The sequence below is a fragment of the Vidua macroura genome, chromosome 7, assembly GCF_024509145.1.
Source record: "Vidua macroura isolate BioBank_ID:100142 chromosome 7, ASM2450914v1, whole genome shotgun sequence".
NCBI lineage: Eukaryota > Metazoa > Chordata > Aves > Passeriformes > Viduidae > Vidua > Vidua macroura.
In genome coordinates this window covers 38,697,040-38,710,575 of record NC_071577.1, presented here as the reverse complement: position 1 = coordinate 38,710,575, position 13,536 = coordinate 38,697,040, and the positions used below count along the sequence as shown (strand labels likewise).

The window sequence follows — 13,536 nt, the reverse complement described above, 5'->3', positions numbered from 1 at the left end:
GAACACAGACACTGTCCCGCACCGGGAGCCAAAGCTGCTGTGCGTCCCTGCAGCCCCACATGTGCACAGTGTGTGTGTGTGTGTGCCCTCAGCCCCACATATGCACAGTGTGTGTGTGTGTGTGCCCTCAGCCCCACATGTGCACAGTGTGTGTGTGTGTGCCCTCAGCCCCACATGTGCACAGTGTGTGTGTGTGTGTGCCCTCAGCCCCACATGTGCACAGTGTGTGTGTGTGTGTGTGCCCTCAGCCCCACATGTGCACAGTGTGTGTGTGTGTGTGCCCTCAGCCCCACATGTGCACAGTGTGTGTGTGTGTGCCCTCAGCCCCACATGTGCACAGTGTGTGTGTGTGTGTGTGCCCTCAGCCCCACATGTGCACAGTGTGTGTGTGTGTGTGCCCTCAGCCCCACATGTGCACAGTGTGTGTGTGTGTGTGCCCTCAGCCCCACATGTGCACTGTGTGTGTGTGTGTGCCCTCAGCCCCACATGCGCACTGTGTGTGTGCCCTCAGCCCCACATGTGCACAGTGTGTGTGTGTGTGTGCCCTCAGCCCCACATGTGCACAGTGTGTGTGTGTGTGCCCTCAGCCCCACATGTGCACAGTGTGTGTGTGTGTGTGCCCTCAGCCCCACATGTGCACAGTGTGTGTGTGTGTGCCCTCAGCCCCACATGTGCACAGTGTGTGTGTGTGTGTGCCCTCAGCCCCACATATGCACAGCGTCTGCACCAAGCGCAGGGACTGACAGCGGCCCAAACCGCGACACGGAGCTGCCGCCGGGCTCGGGGACACCCGGCCGGAGGAGAGGGACAGCGCGTCCCGCTGTCCCCCGGAAAGGCAGAAGCTGGCCCGGACCCGCTCGTTCCCTGCGGAGTGGCTCAGCACAGCACCCAGCACTTTCACGCCGCCGCCGCCTCCCCGGCTCCAGCCCGAGCGACTTGACAGCCGCTCACAACAGGGCTGGCAGGAGTAGTATCAGCTTTAGTCCACAACGCGCCGAGCGCCCCGAGCCGCTCCACCGGGCCGGCATCCCGAGCCCGCTGCAGCAGCCCGGCATCCCCAGCTGCTCCGGCATCCCGTGCACCCCGCACCGGCACAGCCCGAGCCCGCTCCGGCATCCCCGAGCCGCCGCTCCGGCAGCCCGGCTCCGACACTCCGCTCCGACACCGCGCTCCGCCGCTCCGGCACGGCGAGCCGGCACGGACATCCCGAGTCGTCTCCGCCATCCCAAGCTGACAACCCGAAGTGACACCCCGAGCCGGCTCCGGCACGCCGCGCCGCACGCTCCGGCGCTCTGACATCCCGAGCCGCTCCGGCAGCCGGAGCCTGTCCGGCAGCCCGCCCCGCTCCGCCGGGCCGGCGCCGCGCTCCGCCGCCGCGACACCCCGCTCCGCTCCGCGCCGCCGCCGGCCCGTCCCGCCGCCCTCACGCCGAGCCCCCCCCGCTCACCCGCGCCCGGGACGCGCAGCAGAAGATGGCGGACGGCGGCAGGGCCCGCTCGCGGCGCCGGACCGCGGCTTACGCTGCGCCGTTTGCGCAGCGCCCCGAGCGCCCCGCGGCGGAGCGAGCGTAGCGCGCTTGGTGAATACCGGCGGCCGGTTCCCCGTGCGGGGGGTGCCTGTAAACAATGGTGCCCCCCCTGCGCCGCGCTGCCTTACCGATTCTTCCTCCTTCTCCATCCCCGTGGGCATCTGCGGCACGGCCCGGTTGATGGAGACGCAGTCGTTGAGGTCGGGCATGTCCTTGCCGCGGTAGATGGGCAGCGGTTTGGCGGCGTCTAGCGCCCGGGCGCGGAAGGAGAGTTTGCTCATTGTCTCCCCCTCACAATAACACCCCGGGGCCGGGCGGGCGGGGGGGGGGGGGGGGGGGGGGCCTTCAGTGCGGCCTCGCCGCCGCCTCCCAGCCGCTCCCGCGCCGCGCCCGCGCCACCATGGAGGGTCCCGCCGCCCCGGCGCAGCTCCCGGCGGGGCCGCCCGTAGCCCGCAGCGCACGCCCCGCAGCCCTAGATCCGCGCCGGGCTCGCTCGGTCCGCTCCCTGCGCCATGGCAAACATGGCGGACATTAACCACAGCCGCTCGGCCCTCCCGGCAGCCCGCGCGGCGGGAGCGGCGCTGCGCGCGCAGCCGAGGGCGGGAGGCTGAGGGAGCCTCAGGGAGCCTGAGGGGGGCGGCGGGACCGGGCGGGAGCCGAGCGCGCCGAGCGTCCCGAGCGGGGAGCCCGCGGTGTCCCCGCCGCTGCCCAAAGCGTCCCCGCAGTGTCCCTGCAGCGTCCCCGCCGGCTGCCCGCAGTGTCCCTGCTGTGTCCCCTCCCGGTGCCCACAGTGTGCCTGCAGTGTCCCCGCAGTGCCTCCGCTGTGTCCGTGCCGTGCCCCCGCGGTGTCCCCACAGTTTCTCCACTGGCTCTCCACAGTGTCCCTGTATTGTCCCCACAGTCTCTTCCCAATGTCTCCACACTGTGATCCCCGCAGTGTCCCGGCTGGGTCCCCACTGTCTCCTCACAGTGTCCCCATAGTGTCCCCCCGTATCCCCCACAGTGTCCCTGCCTTATCCCCGTAGTGTCCCCCACTGTGTCCTCACAGTGTCCCACAGTGTCCCTGCCGTGTCCCCATAGTGTCCCCCCATATCCCCCACAGTGTCCCTGCCATGTCCCCATAGTGTCCCCCTGAATCCCCCACAGTGTCCCTGCCATGTCCCCATAGTGTCCCCCTGAATCCCCCACAGTGTCCCACATTGTCCCTGCTATGTCCCCATAGTGTCCCCCTGAATCCCCCACAGTGTCCCACATTGTCCCTGCCGTGTCCCCATAGTGTCCCCCTGAATCCCCCACAGTGTCCCACAGTGTCCCTGCCATGTCCCCACAGTGTCCCCCCATATCCCCCACATTGTCCCTGCCATGTCCCCATAGTGTCCCCCACAGTGTCCCCACAGTGTCCCACATTGTCCCTGCCATGTCCCCACAGTGTCCCCCCATATCCCCCACAGTGTCCCTGCCGTGTCCCCATAGTGTCCCCCACAGTGTCCCCACAGTGTCCCCACTCTCTGGACAAACCAGCAGGTTTGTCTCCTCAGCATGTTGGTCAGTGTGGACTTAAAAGAGTTCCATGAAAATGTCAGGAGGGTTGACACAAACCAACACTTCAGAAACAAACTTGTGCCTGGGCAATTATTTTTTTCTTTCCAGAGACTCACGGAATATTTAGGGTTGGAAGGGAGCTCTGGAAACCATCCCGTGCAGCCAGGGTCACCTGAGGCAGGTGGGTTTAGGATGACTCTGGAGACACCACGCTCTCCCTGGGAACCTGTTCCCATCCTCTGCCACCCTCACGGAAAATTCTTCCTCATGCTGAGGTGGAACTCCTCGTGTTTTAGTTTACTAAACTCCTTCATCACATCAATAACAATGTCCTGCAATTTGGAGCTGAGTAACCCCAAATTCTCACCTGGACAGAGCCTCAGTCCTCTGCCCATCCAGGGCTTCCTGCATGAGTTGACATTAGTCTGCAAAACCCTTCATCAAAGACCCTTAGTACCTCAAATCTCTCCTCACTTCCATTTACTTTTGACACCCCGAGACCAAGCAGCTGCTTCTCTCACCTCCACCTTAGAGCTCTCACAGGAGTTGTCAGTGTTACCTTCTGAAATAAACTGAAACTCTTACTCAAAACTTCACTGTTTGGATCACTGTGCCAACTGTACCTAATTTTTTTTTTTTTTTTAATTTGAAAAAAATAAGTTCAGTCTCTGAATTGCCTTTTATTTTTAGTTAGCTGCTGTGCTTTTTATTTACATGGTTTTGTATAGCAAATACAACTGCTGTTCGTGACAAACACATGATTTACAAAATGAAGAATAAAGAATTGTGTCAGCTAGAGAAAGAGAGAGAGAGAAGGAAGATGAAACAAGCACAGGAATACACAGGAGGGAAACAGAAGCAGCAAGAACATTGTGTTCATCAAACACAGACACAAATTAGCTTGGGAAAGAGATCTGGAAATTATATTAACTGCTGCTATGAAAGCATCAGGTAAGAGTTCAGTCATGTGAGCAAATGAAGCTTTAAAAGCATGAGAAAAGGAACAGAGAACCAAACTGTGCACTTATTTATAATTCCCTTAGAGTATTTTTATTTCGTATGATAGGCAATTCTTGCCTTTGATTAGAATTAACAGGTAAATATTTAAAATTGATATCGTTCAGCTTAGAATTTATAATTCAGCACCGCTGTAGAAGCAGCCAAACTTCCCACGCCCCAGATGGGTTTGGTGCCCCTGAAGCAGTCGGGGATGAGCTGGCAGCAGAGGGGGGCTGGCATTTCGGGGGTGATGGTGACACGTCCTGCAGGAGCTGTATTTCCCACCTGGATGCCATCAGCTGGGAGCTGGGAGCCCAGCTGCACAGGGGACATCCCGGGAGAGGAGCAGGCAGCTCCTCCTCAAGCACTTCCTCCTGCACTTCAAAGACACCACGACTTTCCTCTTTCTGCTTCTGCAAGAAACAGGCATTTTACACACTGCTGGAAGACTTTTCCCCCTTTCAGTCAGCACAGCTGAACAATAGATAATAACAACCTTTTCCCTTTGTGTGCGTGTTCTGCTCTTTTTCACTACTTAAATTTAAAAAAAAAAATACAAAAATGAAACATATTTACCCTCCAGGTGGCTCTTAGTCCTAAACTCATCCCATTATTTTATTTCCACAAGCAAAGCAATTTTTTTTAAATGATGCCCTGTAGGGTACAGAAGGGTTTTTTTATGTAGTCAAAAAAGCCATTGCACAGAGCTGAACACGGGCAGAACTAAAGTTTCAGCTTGCATTAGTTTAGCTTTAAGCCAGAACCATCCATCTTTTAAGCACATAATCTGATCTCTTCCTGTTGTAAAATATTATAGGTTTTCTGAAGAATTGTAGCTGTAAAAATATTAGGAGCTGTAACTCACCTGTAGATAAAATAATTTACTTTTCAAGCACAAATCAAGGAAGCAATGTCTCAAACGAAATTATTTGTTCAATAGCTGAAGTCTGACTCATCTTCATGGAGATAATGGAATTGAATATGCACATTTGAACACTGGATTGACCAAAAATCCTCAAATTTTATTTAAACAGATATATCAGTGGAAATGTCAGAGCTGTATAGGCTCAGGGGCTTCATCACATCCTTGCTTTTGGTTCTGCTTCTCCATAGTGACACTTAACACAAGGAATCCTTGTTCTCACTGTAGCTGCCTAAAGCCTGGCGTATTTCTGCAGATTTTTTGCAGATTTATCCCGTTTGTTTTTCCCCCTAATACTTCATATCTCACAGTACTACTTCTTTACTCCGTGTGTTACCTTCTAAGTACAAAAAGTAGTAAAAAAACCCAAAAAGCTCAAAGAGTGCAGAAACAGAGATTCCAGAACTGGTAATGCCTCCTGCCAAGGTGCTGGGTGTCCAAAACCTTCATTCAAGGTGTAAAAGAGACCTGGAATTTTTAGGGTGCTGCTGACCTGGCTGCAAACACACACAAATAATCAGGATATGAAGTGTACAAAGAATCATCTCCTGCAACGTGCCAGGTACGGGCTCAGAAGGTGCAAGCAGGAAAGCCATGCTGACAGTCCACATCACCAAATATTTGTAAATCCCAGATTCCAGCTCTTTTCAGAGGGGTTTGATCTCATGTTTAAGCAAATCCTCACTCGAAGGAAGCCTGAAATTATCCAGGAGCTGGCTTAGTAACTCCAGCACAAGGGAAAGTGCTGAGCTTTCCAGGAGATCCATGAATGGACGAGGGGAGTCTTTTTAAAGGTTATGAAGTCCTTCTTTCTCCCTGTGTCTGAGAACTCTGATTGAAGTGAAAGGAACCTCTGTCCTATTCATTTCAAAGGGGTTTTTGTCAGGAAAAAAAGAGCTTGATCAAAGTAGCCAGCAAGCATGCTTAGTGCCTAATGCTCAGAGTTAATGTATCATTCCCAACCATTTCTATTTCCAATTATTCCAAGGGTTTAGGGAAGTGGCAGCCTGTGCATTTTCCCCTCGAAGGTCACCCAAACCTGTCAGCCAAACCCTGAAATCCAGTATAGAATAGCTTCCTGGGAGATTTAAAGCTCTGAATGAAAATTATAAAAGTTGAAAATGGAGTTAAAATCTCAAGCCCAACGCCAAATGAAACGAAATAAAAGGGCAGCTATGAAAATAGCAGATCCCCCAAATTACAGCAGGAAGGGACAATGATGAAAAGCAGCAGGAAGCTCATGATTTGAGAGATTTATATCAAAACTATTTGTGTCAAGAAATAGGTTTAAAATGAAAGGGAATTGTGCTTTGTGTGTGGAAGTTACCACAGGCATCGGGAGCTCTTTAAAGGAACCTGCTGCAGCTGTTTCCTGTGGTATAAAATCTTGGATTCTGACTCAAAAGATAAATCTACTCTTGACTGGGCTCTTTTACAGCCCAATTCAACAAGTGAGTTAACAATAATGCAGATATGAAACCAGAGGAATTTGGTTTGGAATTATCCAGTAAAACCATTGGGCACCCACAGGAGTGCAGCTCAAACCCCCAGAAATCTGGGGTTTTACCACCAGGAAAGAGGTAACTTTACAAAGCAGGGACCAGTGAAGAAAGCAATGATTATGACTGGAACTAGAGAAGTATTATTAAAATCAGTACCTAATAAGGATGGTGTTTGTGCCCTTCAACTTTGGAAAATAAGAGTAGAGAGATTTACTCCACTGTTACTCAGAAAAACATAGCAGAGAAAAATCATGAAAACCAAGGTTACAAATGTGTACAAATTTATCTCAAAATCTCACACCTCAGAAGGCAAACACTAGATAATTATCTAATTCTCTCTCTCTCTTTTTTTTTTTTTTTTTTTTTTAATCAGTGCATTTTGAGGAGCTGGGAGCTCCCCAGCTTGTATCAAAAAATTACAGCAACCCCCATCCTGCAACTTAAAATATCAATAAAGTAAGACTCGTGGAGCATTGAAAACTGTTTTTATTTTTATTCAGACTTCAGAAGCCAGACTGAAGGACTTGCCATAAAGGGGACTCGGGAAAACTCTGTCCCAGAAGTAAGAGATGCTCCCTTTCCTCCTCAGAGCTCTGCAGTTCTGCTGGATTTCAGCACCAGGGTAGAAACAAATTTTCAGGCAACTGGAAAATCATAAAATCACAGAGTCCCAGAATGGTTTGGGTTGGAAGGGACCTAAAGGTCCTCTCATTCCATGGGCTGGAACACCTTCCACTAGATAAAAGCAAGAAATTAGGAAATACACCAAGTGTACCTTTCATAAAAATAAAACCCACCTAAAAGCTTACCTACAAAACCCCAACAAACCCTCCTTGACAATTGCTGTCTTCTGGATTAATGGCCTGGATATTACAATTTTTCTTTCCGATTCACAATGGCAACATTTTCCCTACCCACCTTGCTCTGAGGTCGATTGCTTTGTGCTCATCTGGAGTGGCAGCACCCACTGGACTGGGAATGTTTCATGTTCCATGCAGAGAAAACCCTGAAAACCCCAAAAATCTCCCCAGCTGGGGTAGAGCCACGGTGAGAACCATTTCCTGCTGTGCAGAAATAACCCAGGTGTCTCTTCTGGAAGCAATTCCCCTGTCCCAAATTGCTGGTGCCAATTGGAGTCAGGGGATGTTTCCCTCAAAAGGAAAATTTTACTTTTATCTGAACTGGGATGCAAATCAGAGGGAAGCTTCTTGTCACTTGTATGGGATCAGGGCCACCTGTGCTCTCTACTTCCCCCATTTTCCTGCAAAATGGACCTGAAAGCCTCCACAGCAAAACCAGAATCTCTCTCAACGTTGCTGTGCATCAAGAAACACAAATATTTGCTGGGCTGCTAGAAGAGTCAAAAGGAAAATGAAAGTGTTTGGTTGGCAGTGAGGACTGGGGACAATGTTTGCAGTGCTCTGTGCTCACATTTGTAATAACAAAAGGAAGTCTGGAGCTGTCCTGGGGAGTTATGCAATCAACATGCATAAGATTTAAAGACGTAGTCAAGCTTCATTAGCTGTACTTCCTTGTCAAAGGGTTTTTTTTTAAGAAAATAGCTTTAAACAAGACACTTCCACAGTGCAGACAGCAGTGCCAGCAAAGCTGCTGCAGCATTCCCACTTCCAGCTGCCATTCACCCCGTCCAGGGAGATGTGCTGCTCCAGGTACAGCCAGATTTCATAAACACACAAATGCTCTGAGGAGCTGCTCCAGGAGAGGCTCACCTTCACAGCAGCTCCTCCTTCCTCAGGAGCCCTGCTCAGCTCAGGAGTTTCTTCTCAAATAAAGACTAAAGACTCCACAGTGCTCCCTGGAAAGAGGGGACAGCTTTGCCCCTTGGCACATCCAGCTACTTCACTCTTGTGCTTTTGGTTAAAAAACTCCGTGGAAGGGGGAGCAGTGAGTTTATTTTGGAAGCTGGAGAAGGACTTTGGATGAAGTCCCCGGAGTGACAGGGCACAGGGAATGGCTTCCCACTTTCCACAGGGCAGGGATGGGGGGATATTGGGAAGGAATTGTTCCCTGTGAGGGTGGGGAGGGCCTGGCAGACATTGCCTCTGGATCCCTGGAATTGTGTGTTCCTTGTGTCCCAGAGCAGTCTGGAGCACAGAGAGAGCAAGGCCTGCTCATAAAATTCCTCTGAACTTCACTAAGAAAAAAAGGAAGAAAAGAGGAAGAAGTGGGAAGTGAATTGTGACCACGGGGTAGAGCAGGCAGGGCAAGAGGGCACTGGTGAAAGTGAGGGAATGGAGATTCCTTTAAATCAGTTTTCACATGTGAGCCTTGGAAGCTTGAAAATTAAAATCACGGATTACTCAAGGTAGTGACAGGATGAGAGGACAAAATTTTAAGCTGTGCCATGGGAGGTTTAGCTGGACATGAGGAGGAATTTCTTCACAAAAAGGGTGATTGAATGTTGTAAGAGGCTGCTTGGGGAGGTTTGGAGACCCCATCCCTGGAGGTGTTGAGGAAAGACTGGACGTGACAATTGACAAGGTGGTGATCAGTCATGGGTTGGACTCAAAGGTCTCAGAGGTCTTTTCCAATCAAATTGTGTGATTCTGGAATAATTGTGGAATATTTGTGACTCTCAGGGCACTGCAAACACCCAGCTTCCAGAAGGCCAGGTCCTTGGGAAGAGGCAGGATCCATGGGGGAGCCAATGCAGAGAAGAGCAGGAGCAGCTGGAACTTCAAAGAGATCTGAACAGGTGCCCCAAACCATGTGGGACCATTCCTGTGGAACCTGCACAGACTTTTCCCATAGGAAAATCAGGGAATGTCACAGGCGTGCTGGGAATTTCTAACCCTGAAATCCTAAATAATCCTGTGAGATTACAAAAAAGGACTTTGGTGCTTCTGGCTACTCCAGGTATAGGGAAAAAATCTTCCAAGACAAAAGAATGGCTGGGTTTGGTAATGTTCCTGCAGGTACCTGGGTTGTGTCACTAATTAATCATTCCTGGAAACAAAGGAGAAATAAAGGAGTGGAAAATAATGCCATCATATAATAGGAAAGTTGCATCAGAGTTTCATTCTTCAATTAAAAAACAAGCCAGTCCAATAGGTAGCTTTTCAAGGAGCCCAAATGAATCCATTCCCTTTTCCCCCAAGTATTTGGTGGTTGGGTGTTAATTAATTTCTTTGCACGATTCTCTTGCTTTTAAACACGCAGATATTTTGTGAGCTTTTCCTGAAGTCACAGGTTAATCCTTTTGAGGAAAAATGATCCATAAAGCTGCGAGGAGGTGCAATCCCAACCTGCCTGCATTATCCACTTGTAAGGGACCAAGCAAGCAGTGGGACACATGAAAATATTCCAGCTTGGGAAGCTGTGGTTCCATGCCCAGCTTTCCTTTGCTGCTGGCACCTCTTTAATAACAGGTTGTGTTCTGCTCCATTTCCAGCTGGAGAGGGAGCAGCTTCTCCCCGTGACAGGACAGCCACAACAGGGAGCCGTGGCTCTTGGCACACCGTGGAGTTATGGATTTCCTGAGGAGCAGCTCTCAGGTCTCCACTCCTGTGGGAGAGGCTTGGTGCTGTTTGAGCAGCACCTCCGGAGCTTTTCCTTCTCCCCAGCTCGGGGTGGGAGGGGAGCCCTTGGCTGCTGCAGCATCAGGGATTGGATGATCACTTTCCCCAAGGATCCTGCTGTGGTCTGGCTGCAATTTGCCAAATTGCAATTTGCCAATCTCATTTCCACACCTGGCCTGTTCCTGTGGACACATCATCATTCAGAGCATGCCTGGAATATATTGAATTCCATTTTTTTCCCCCTGTTTTAGCCATACCTGTAACTTGTCAGTGCTTACAGGGCTCATTTCACTGGGATGTTCCTGCACGAGGAAGGAAGCTGGAGCTATGGATGCATCCAACCAAACCCTGTTTCCATCTGCCATGAGATTGATAACCTATAATTTATTATAACCATCCCCACCTCAGTTCCTGCTCTTCCTTTCAATATAATTTCACAGATTTTTTTTTTCCTAACTGTTTTTGGAAACTGTTTTATTTACATTGTCTATTTTGTGTTTAGATTTTAAATTATAATTCCAGTAAATTCCTCTTCTCCTCATTCAGGGAAAAAATGGCCCTGTTAATGTAAAGAGCCATATGGTGTCAGTTGAAAAGATTCAGTGCAAATTTGATATTGGCATAGGAATCATGCAATATAAAAAAAATCTTTGGGAAAGGTCAAGTTGGTGTCAGCAGCAGCAGAGCAGAGGCTGTGGTGACACTGAGCCCTGTGGGTGGTGGTGGCATCACTACATCCAGGGGGAGTTTGCTACTCCAGAGCCTCCCAAAAGCCAATATTTAAAATTAATTTATATATAGACTTCAGAAAACAAGTTTAATTTCATGTATATCCAGCAATCCCTTTAGATCTGTTGCTGACAACATAAATCCGTGTTTTAACTCAGAATTAACAGAATTTTTCATTCTCTAGTTTTGCTTTGACAAGTTTGCAATATAAATCTTATCTATATAAATCGTATGTGCAAACTTTCCTGAATGTATTTTAAAAGTATCTTATTTAAGCAAGTGCTTAATTCGAGCATAACATGTGATTTGCCAAACAAACTTATGACTAAGGCAACACAGAGTGAGTTCAGTAGGATCAAAATTTGCTCCAGTGTGATTCATCAATGAGTAAGAGTGATGCTATCTGGAGTTTTAATCTAAGCACGGATTTGAATAATGACCTGAATTTTTTTGGAAGAGCAGCTAGCTAAGCAAGAAAAGGGGGGGAAAAAAAAAATCTGTAAAGAATTCTGGGCTTGATATCACCACCTATTTTCAGCTGTATGAGTCAGTGAGCCATCACATGGATTTGCACAGAAATATCAAAGCAAATCCCACTTCAAGCCCACACCACTTCCCAATATATCCCCTCACTCATCGATCCCAGCAAAGCAGGGAACGTTTGTTTGTCTGAAATAAAAGAGAGCAGGGCTCCGGGAACAAGGAACTTTCTTAAAACAAAGCCCCTAATTTTCTGTGAAGCCCCTGCCCAGGCTGATTTACCAAGAAGAAACAGGCAGTCCAAAAGTGCCACTTGCTGAGCTCAATCAGCCCAGCCTTTCCGACTCAGGAAAGAGACCCAGGGAGGGAAATTGTTTTGCAAAATCGCAAAAATAAAATTGTCTAAACTGACAGGGATGGCAATGTGTGCAAATATTCTTTAATAACAATGATTGAGAGAGCTGCAGCTGCCATGCAAGACGTGGAATCTGACACATTTCTTCAGTATTAGGAGCTTATTGGGATATAAATGTGAGCTGCCTCTGGATCCAGGGGAGGAACATCATTTGCAGTGCTTCACGTTATGAGACACGAAGACAATTACTTGCTCGAAGAAAACATAACTCAGTCTGTTACAGAAGAGTTCTGCTAAGTCCCACCCTAGCAGAAGATGAAGCTTTGACAGACTTTCATTTTTTTTTCCAGAACGTTCTGCAATGTTTTGCAAGTTGCTGCCAGATGTGAGGTCCTCTGGAAATTAAAAGAGGGATTTAGGCAATATTTTAATGTGATATTCAAAACTTCTGCAGGCCAGAAGATGAAAAAAAAAAACAAACCAGATAGTTCTGTACTTTTATTTCTTTTATTGACCAGAAAATCCTCTGTGGATTTGTAAATCCTACCACCTTAGGACATCCTACTCTTCTCCAATAGTTTATAAGCTCCTATAACTGAAGATTATTAGGATCTCCCACTATAAAGAGGATTTAGCTGGGAATTAACAAGCAAACAAAGAGGAGAAATGGAAAATGACACTGGGTCATCTCGTTAGTTGGCAAGGAGGGGATCAGTCAGAGGCTGGGCTCAGTCTTGGAGATCTTCTCCAGCCTCAGTGATCCTGGGATTCTGTGATCCTTCCTTGCACAAGTTGAGTGTGATCTTTTGCCGGGAGTTCCTCAGTGCCAGATGGACCAGAATGGGTGTTGATGAGATGTTCAAACACAATGAGAAATTCCTGCTTTAGGGGAAGCAGTGCAGGAAAGCTCCTATTGGGAAAGTGCCGGATGGCAGAGCGGGACCTTAAATCCCATCCCCTTCCCAGCCCTGCCATGGGGACGCCTTCCACGATCCCAGGTGGCTCCAAGCCCTGTCCAACCTGGCCTGGAACTCTGCCAGGGACCCGGGGCAGCCACAGCTTCCCTAAGTCATGGATCAGGGTGGCGTGGAAAAGATGCTTTCAGAACAAAAAGAGACTCAAAGGCCTCAAAAGATGGGAAATGTGAGGAAATAGACGTGCCACGTTATTCCACCCCCCCCCCCCCAGGTTGTTCAGGAAGCAGCTGGAGCTGCTCTTCGGAGTTCTGCAAATGCCTGCAAATCCACTTCTCTGACTTCCGTGGCAAAGTCCCACCCTCAGTGAGGGGCACATTCCTGCAGCAGCTGGCAGGGTTCTCACCTGGAAATCCAAATGGCCCAGGGAAGTCAATCCCCATCCGGCCATTCCTCCATCAGGGCACAAACCTTACGTGTCTTCTTGTACAGCAACATTAATTTTATCTTCCTTCCTTTTAGATCAACACTTTTTATTTTGAAATCCAGTGCCACATACTAATTCTACTTCTTAATTTAAACGTCCTGAAAATAAAATCAAATCTGATTGACTGGGAACAACCAGCAAACATCTACACACTTCAGCTGATTCCAACAGGAGCACAAGCTCCAAGCGTGGCTCAGATGATCTAAAGGGATTTAGGAGAGAAGCAGCCACGTCCTGCTGAGACTGCTGAGACGTGCAGCTGCTCCTCCTCAAACTCCAGGGGTGACAAATCCCCCAGTGTGGCTGCCCAAGTGACCAAGGATTGGAGGAACAGTTGCAGGGGGAGAGAGGAGAGGAGAGGAGAGGAGAGGAGAGGAGAGGAGAGGAGAGGAGAGGAGAGGAGAGGAGAGGAGAGGAGAGGAGAGGAGAGGAGAGGAGAGGAGAGGAGAGGAGAGGAGAGGAGAGGAGAGGAGAGGAGAGGAGAGGAGAGGAGAGGAGAGGAGAGGAGAGGAGAGGAGAGGAGAGGAGAGGAGAGGAGA

At 49.4% G+C, this 13,536-nt stretch overlaps 1 protein-coding gene and 1 long non-coding RNA gene across 4 annotated transcripts in view; one reads left to right on the top strand and one right to left on the bottom strand.

Moving 5' to 3' along the window:
- The window catches only part of EPC2 (enhancer of polycomb homolog 2), a 36,710-nt gene extending 34,882 nt beyond the window's left edge, over window positions 1–1,828 (bottom strand). The window contains exon 1 of the mRNA XM_053982572.1: window positions 1,657–1,828. Coding sequence (XP_053838547.1) covers window positions 1,657–1,809 — 153 coding nt within the window. The 5' untranslated portion in view covers window positions 1,810–1,828. The remainder of the gene's footprint in view (window positions 1–1,656) is intronic.
- On the top strand, window positions 1,638–9,483 carry LOC128810049 (uncharacterized). 3 transcript variants are annotated; one of them, XR_008437918.1, is made up of 4 exons: window positions 1,638–1,728; window positions 3,179–3,251; window positions 3,799–4,021; window positions 9,094–9,483. It is a non-coding gene; the product is annotated as an uncharacterized LOC128810049 (long non-coding RNA). The 3 variants fall into 3 exon arrangements; XR_008437917.1 differs by lacking the exon at window positions 9,094–9,483 and adding an exon at window positions 6,867–6,960; XR_008437919.1 differs by lacking the exon at window positions 9,094–9,483 and adding an exon at window positions 4,339–4,538.
- Window positions 9,484–13,536: the final 4,053 nt, after the last annotated feature.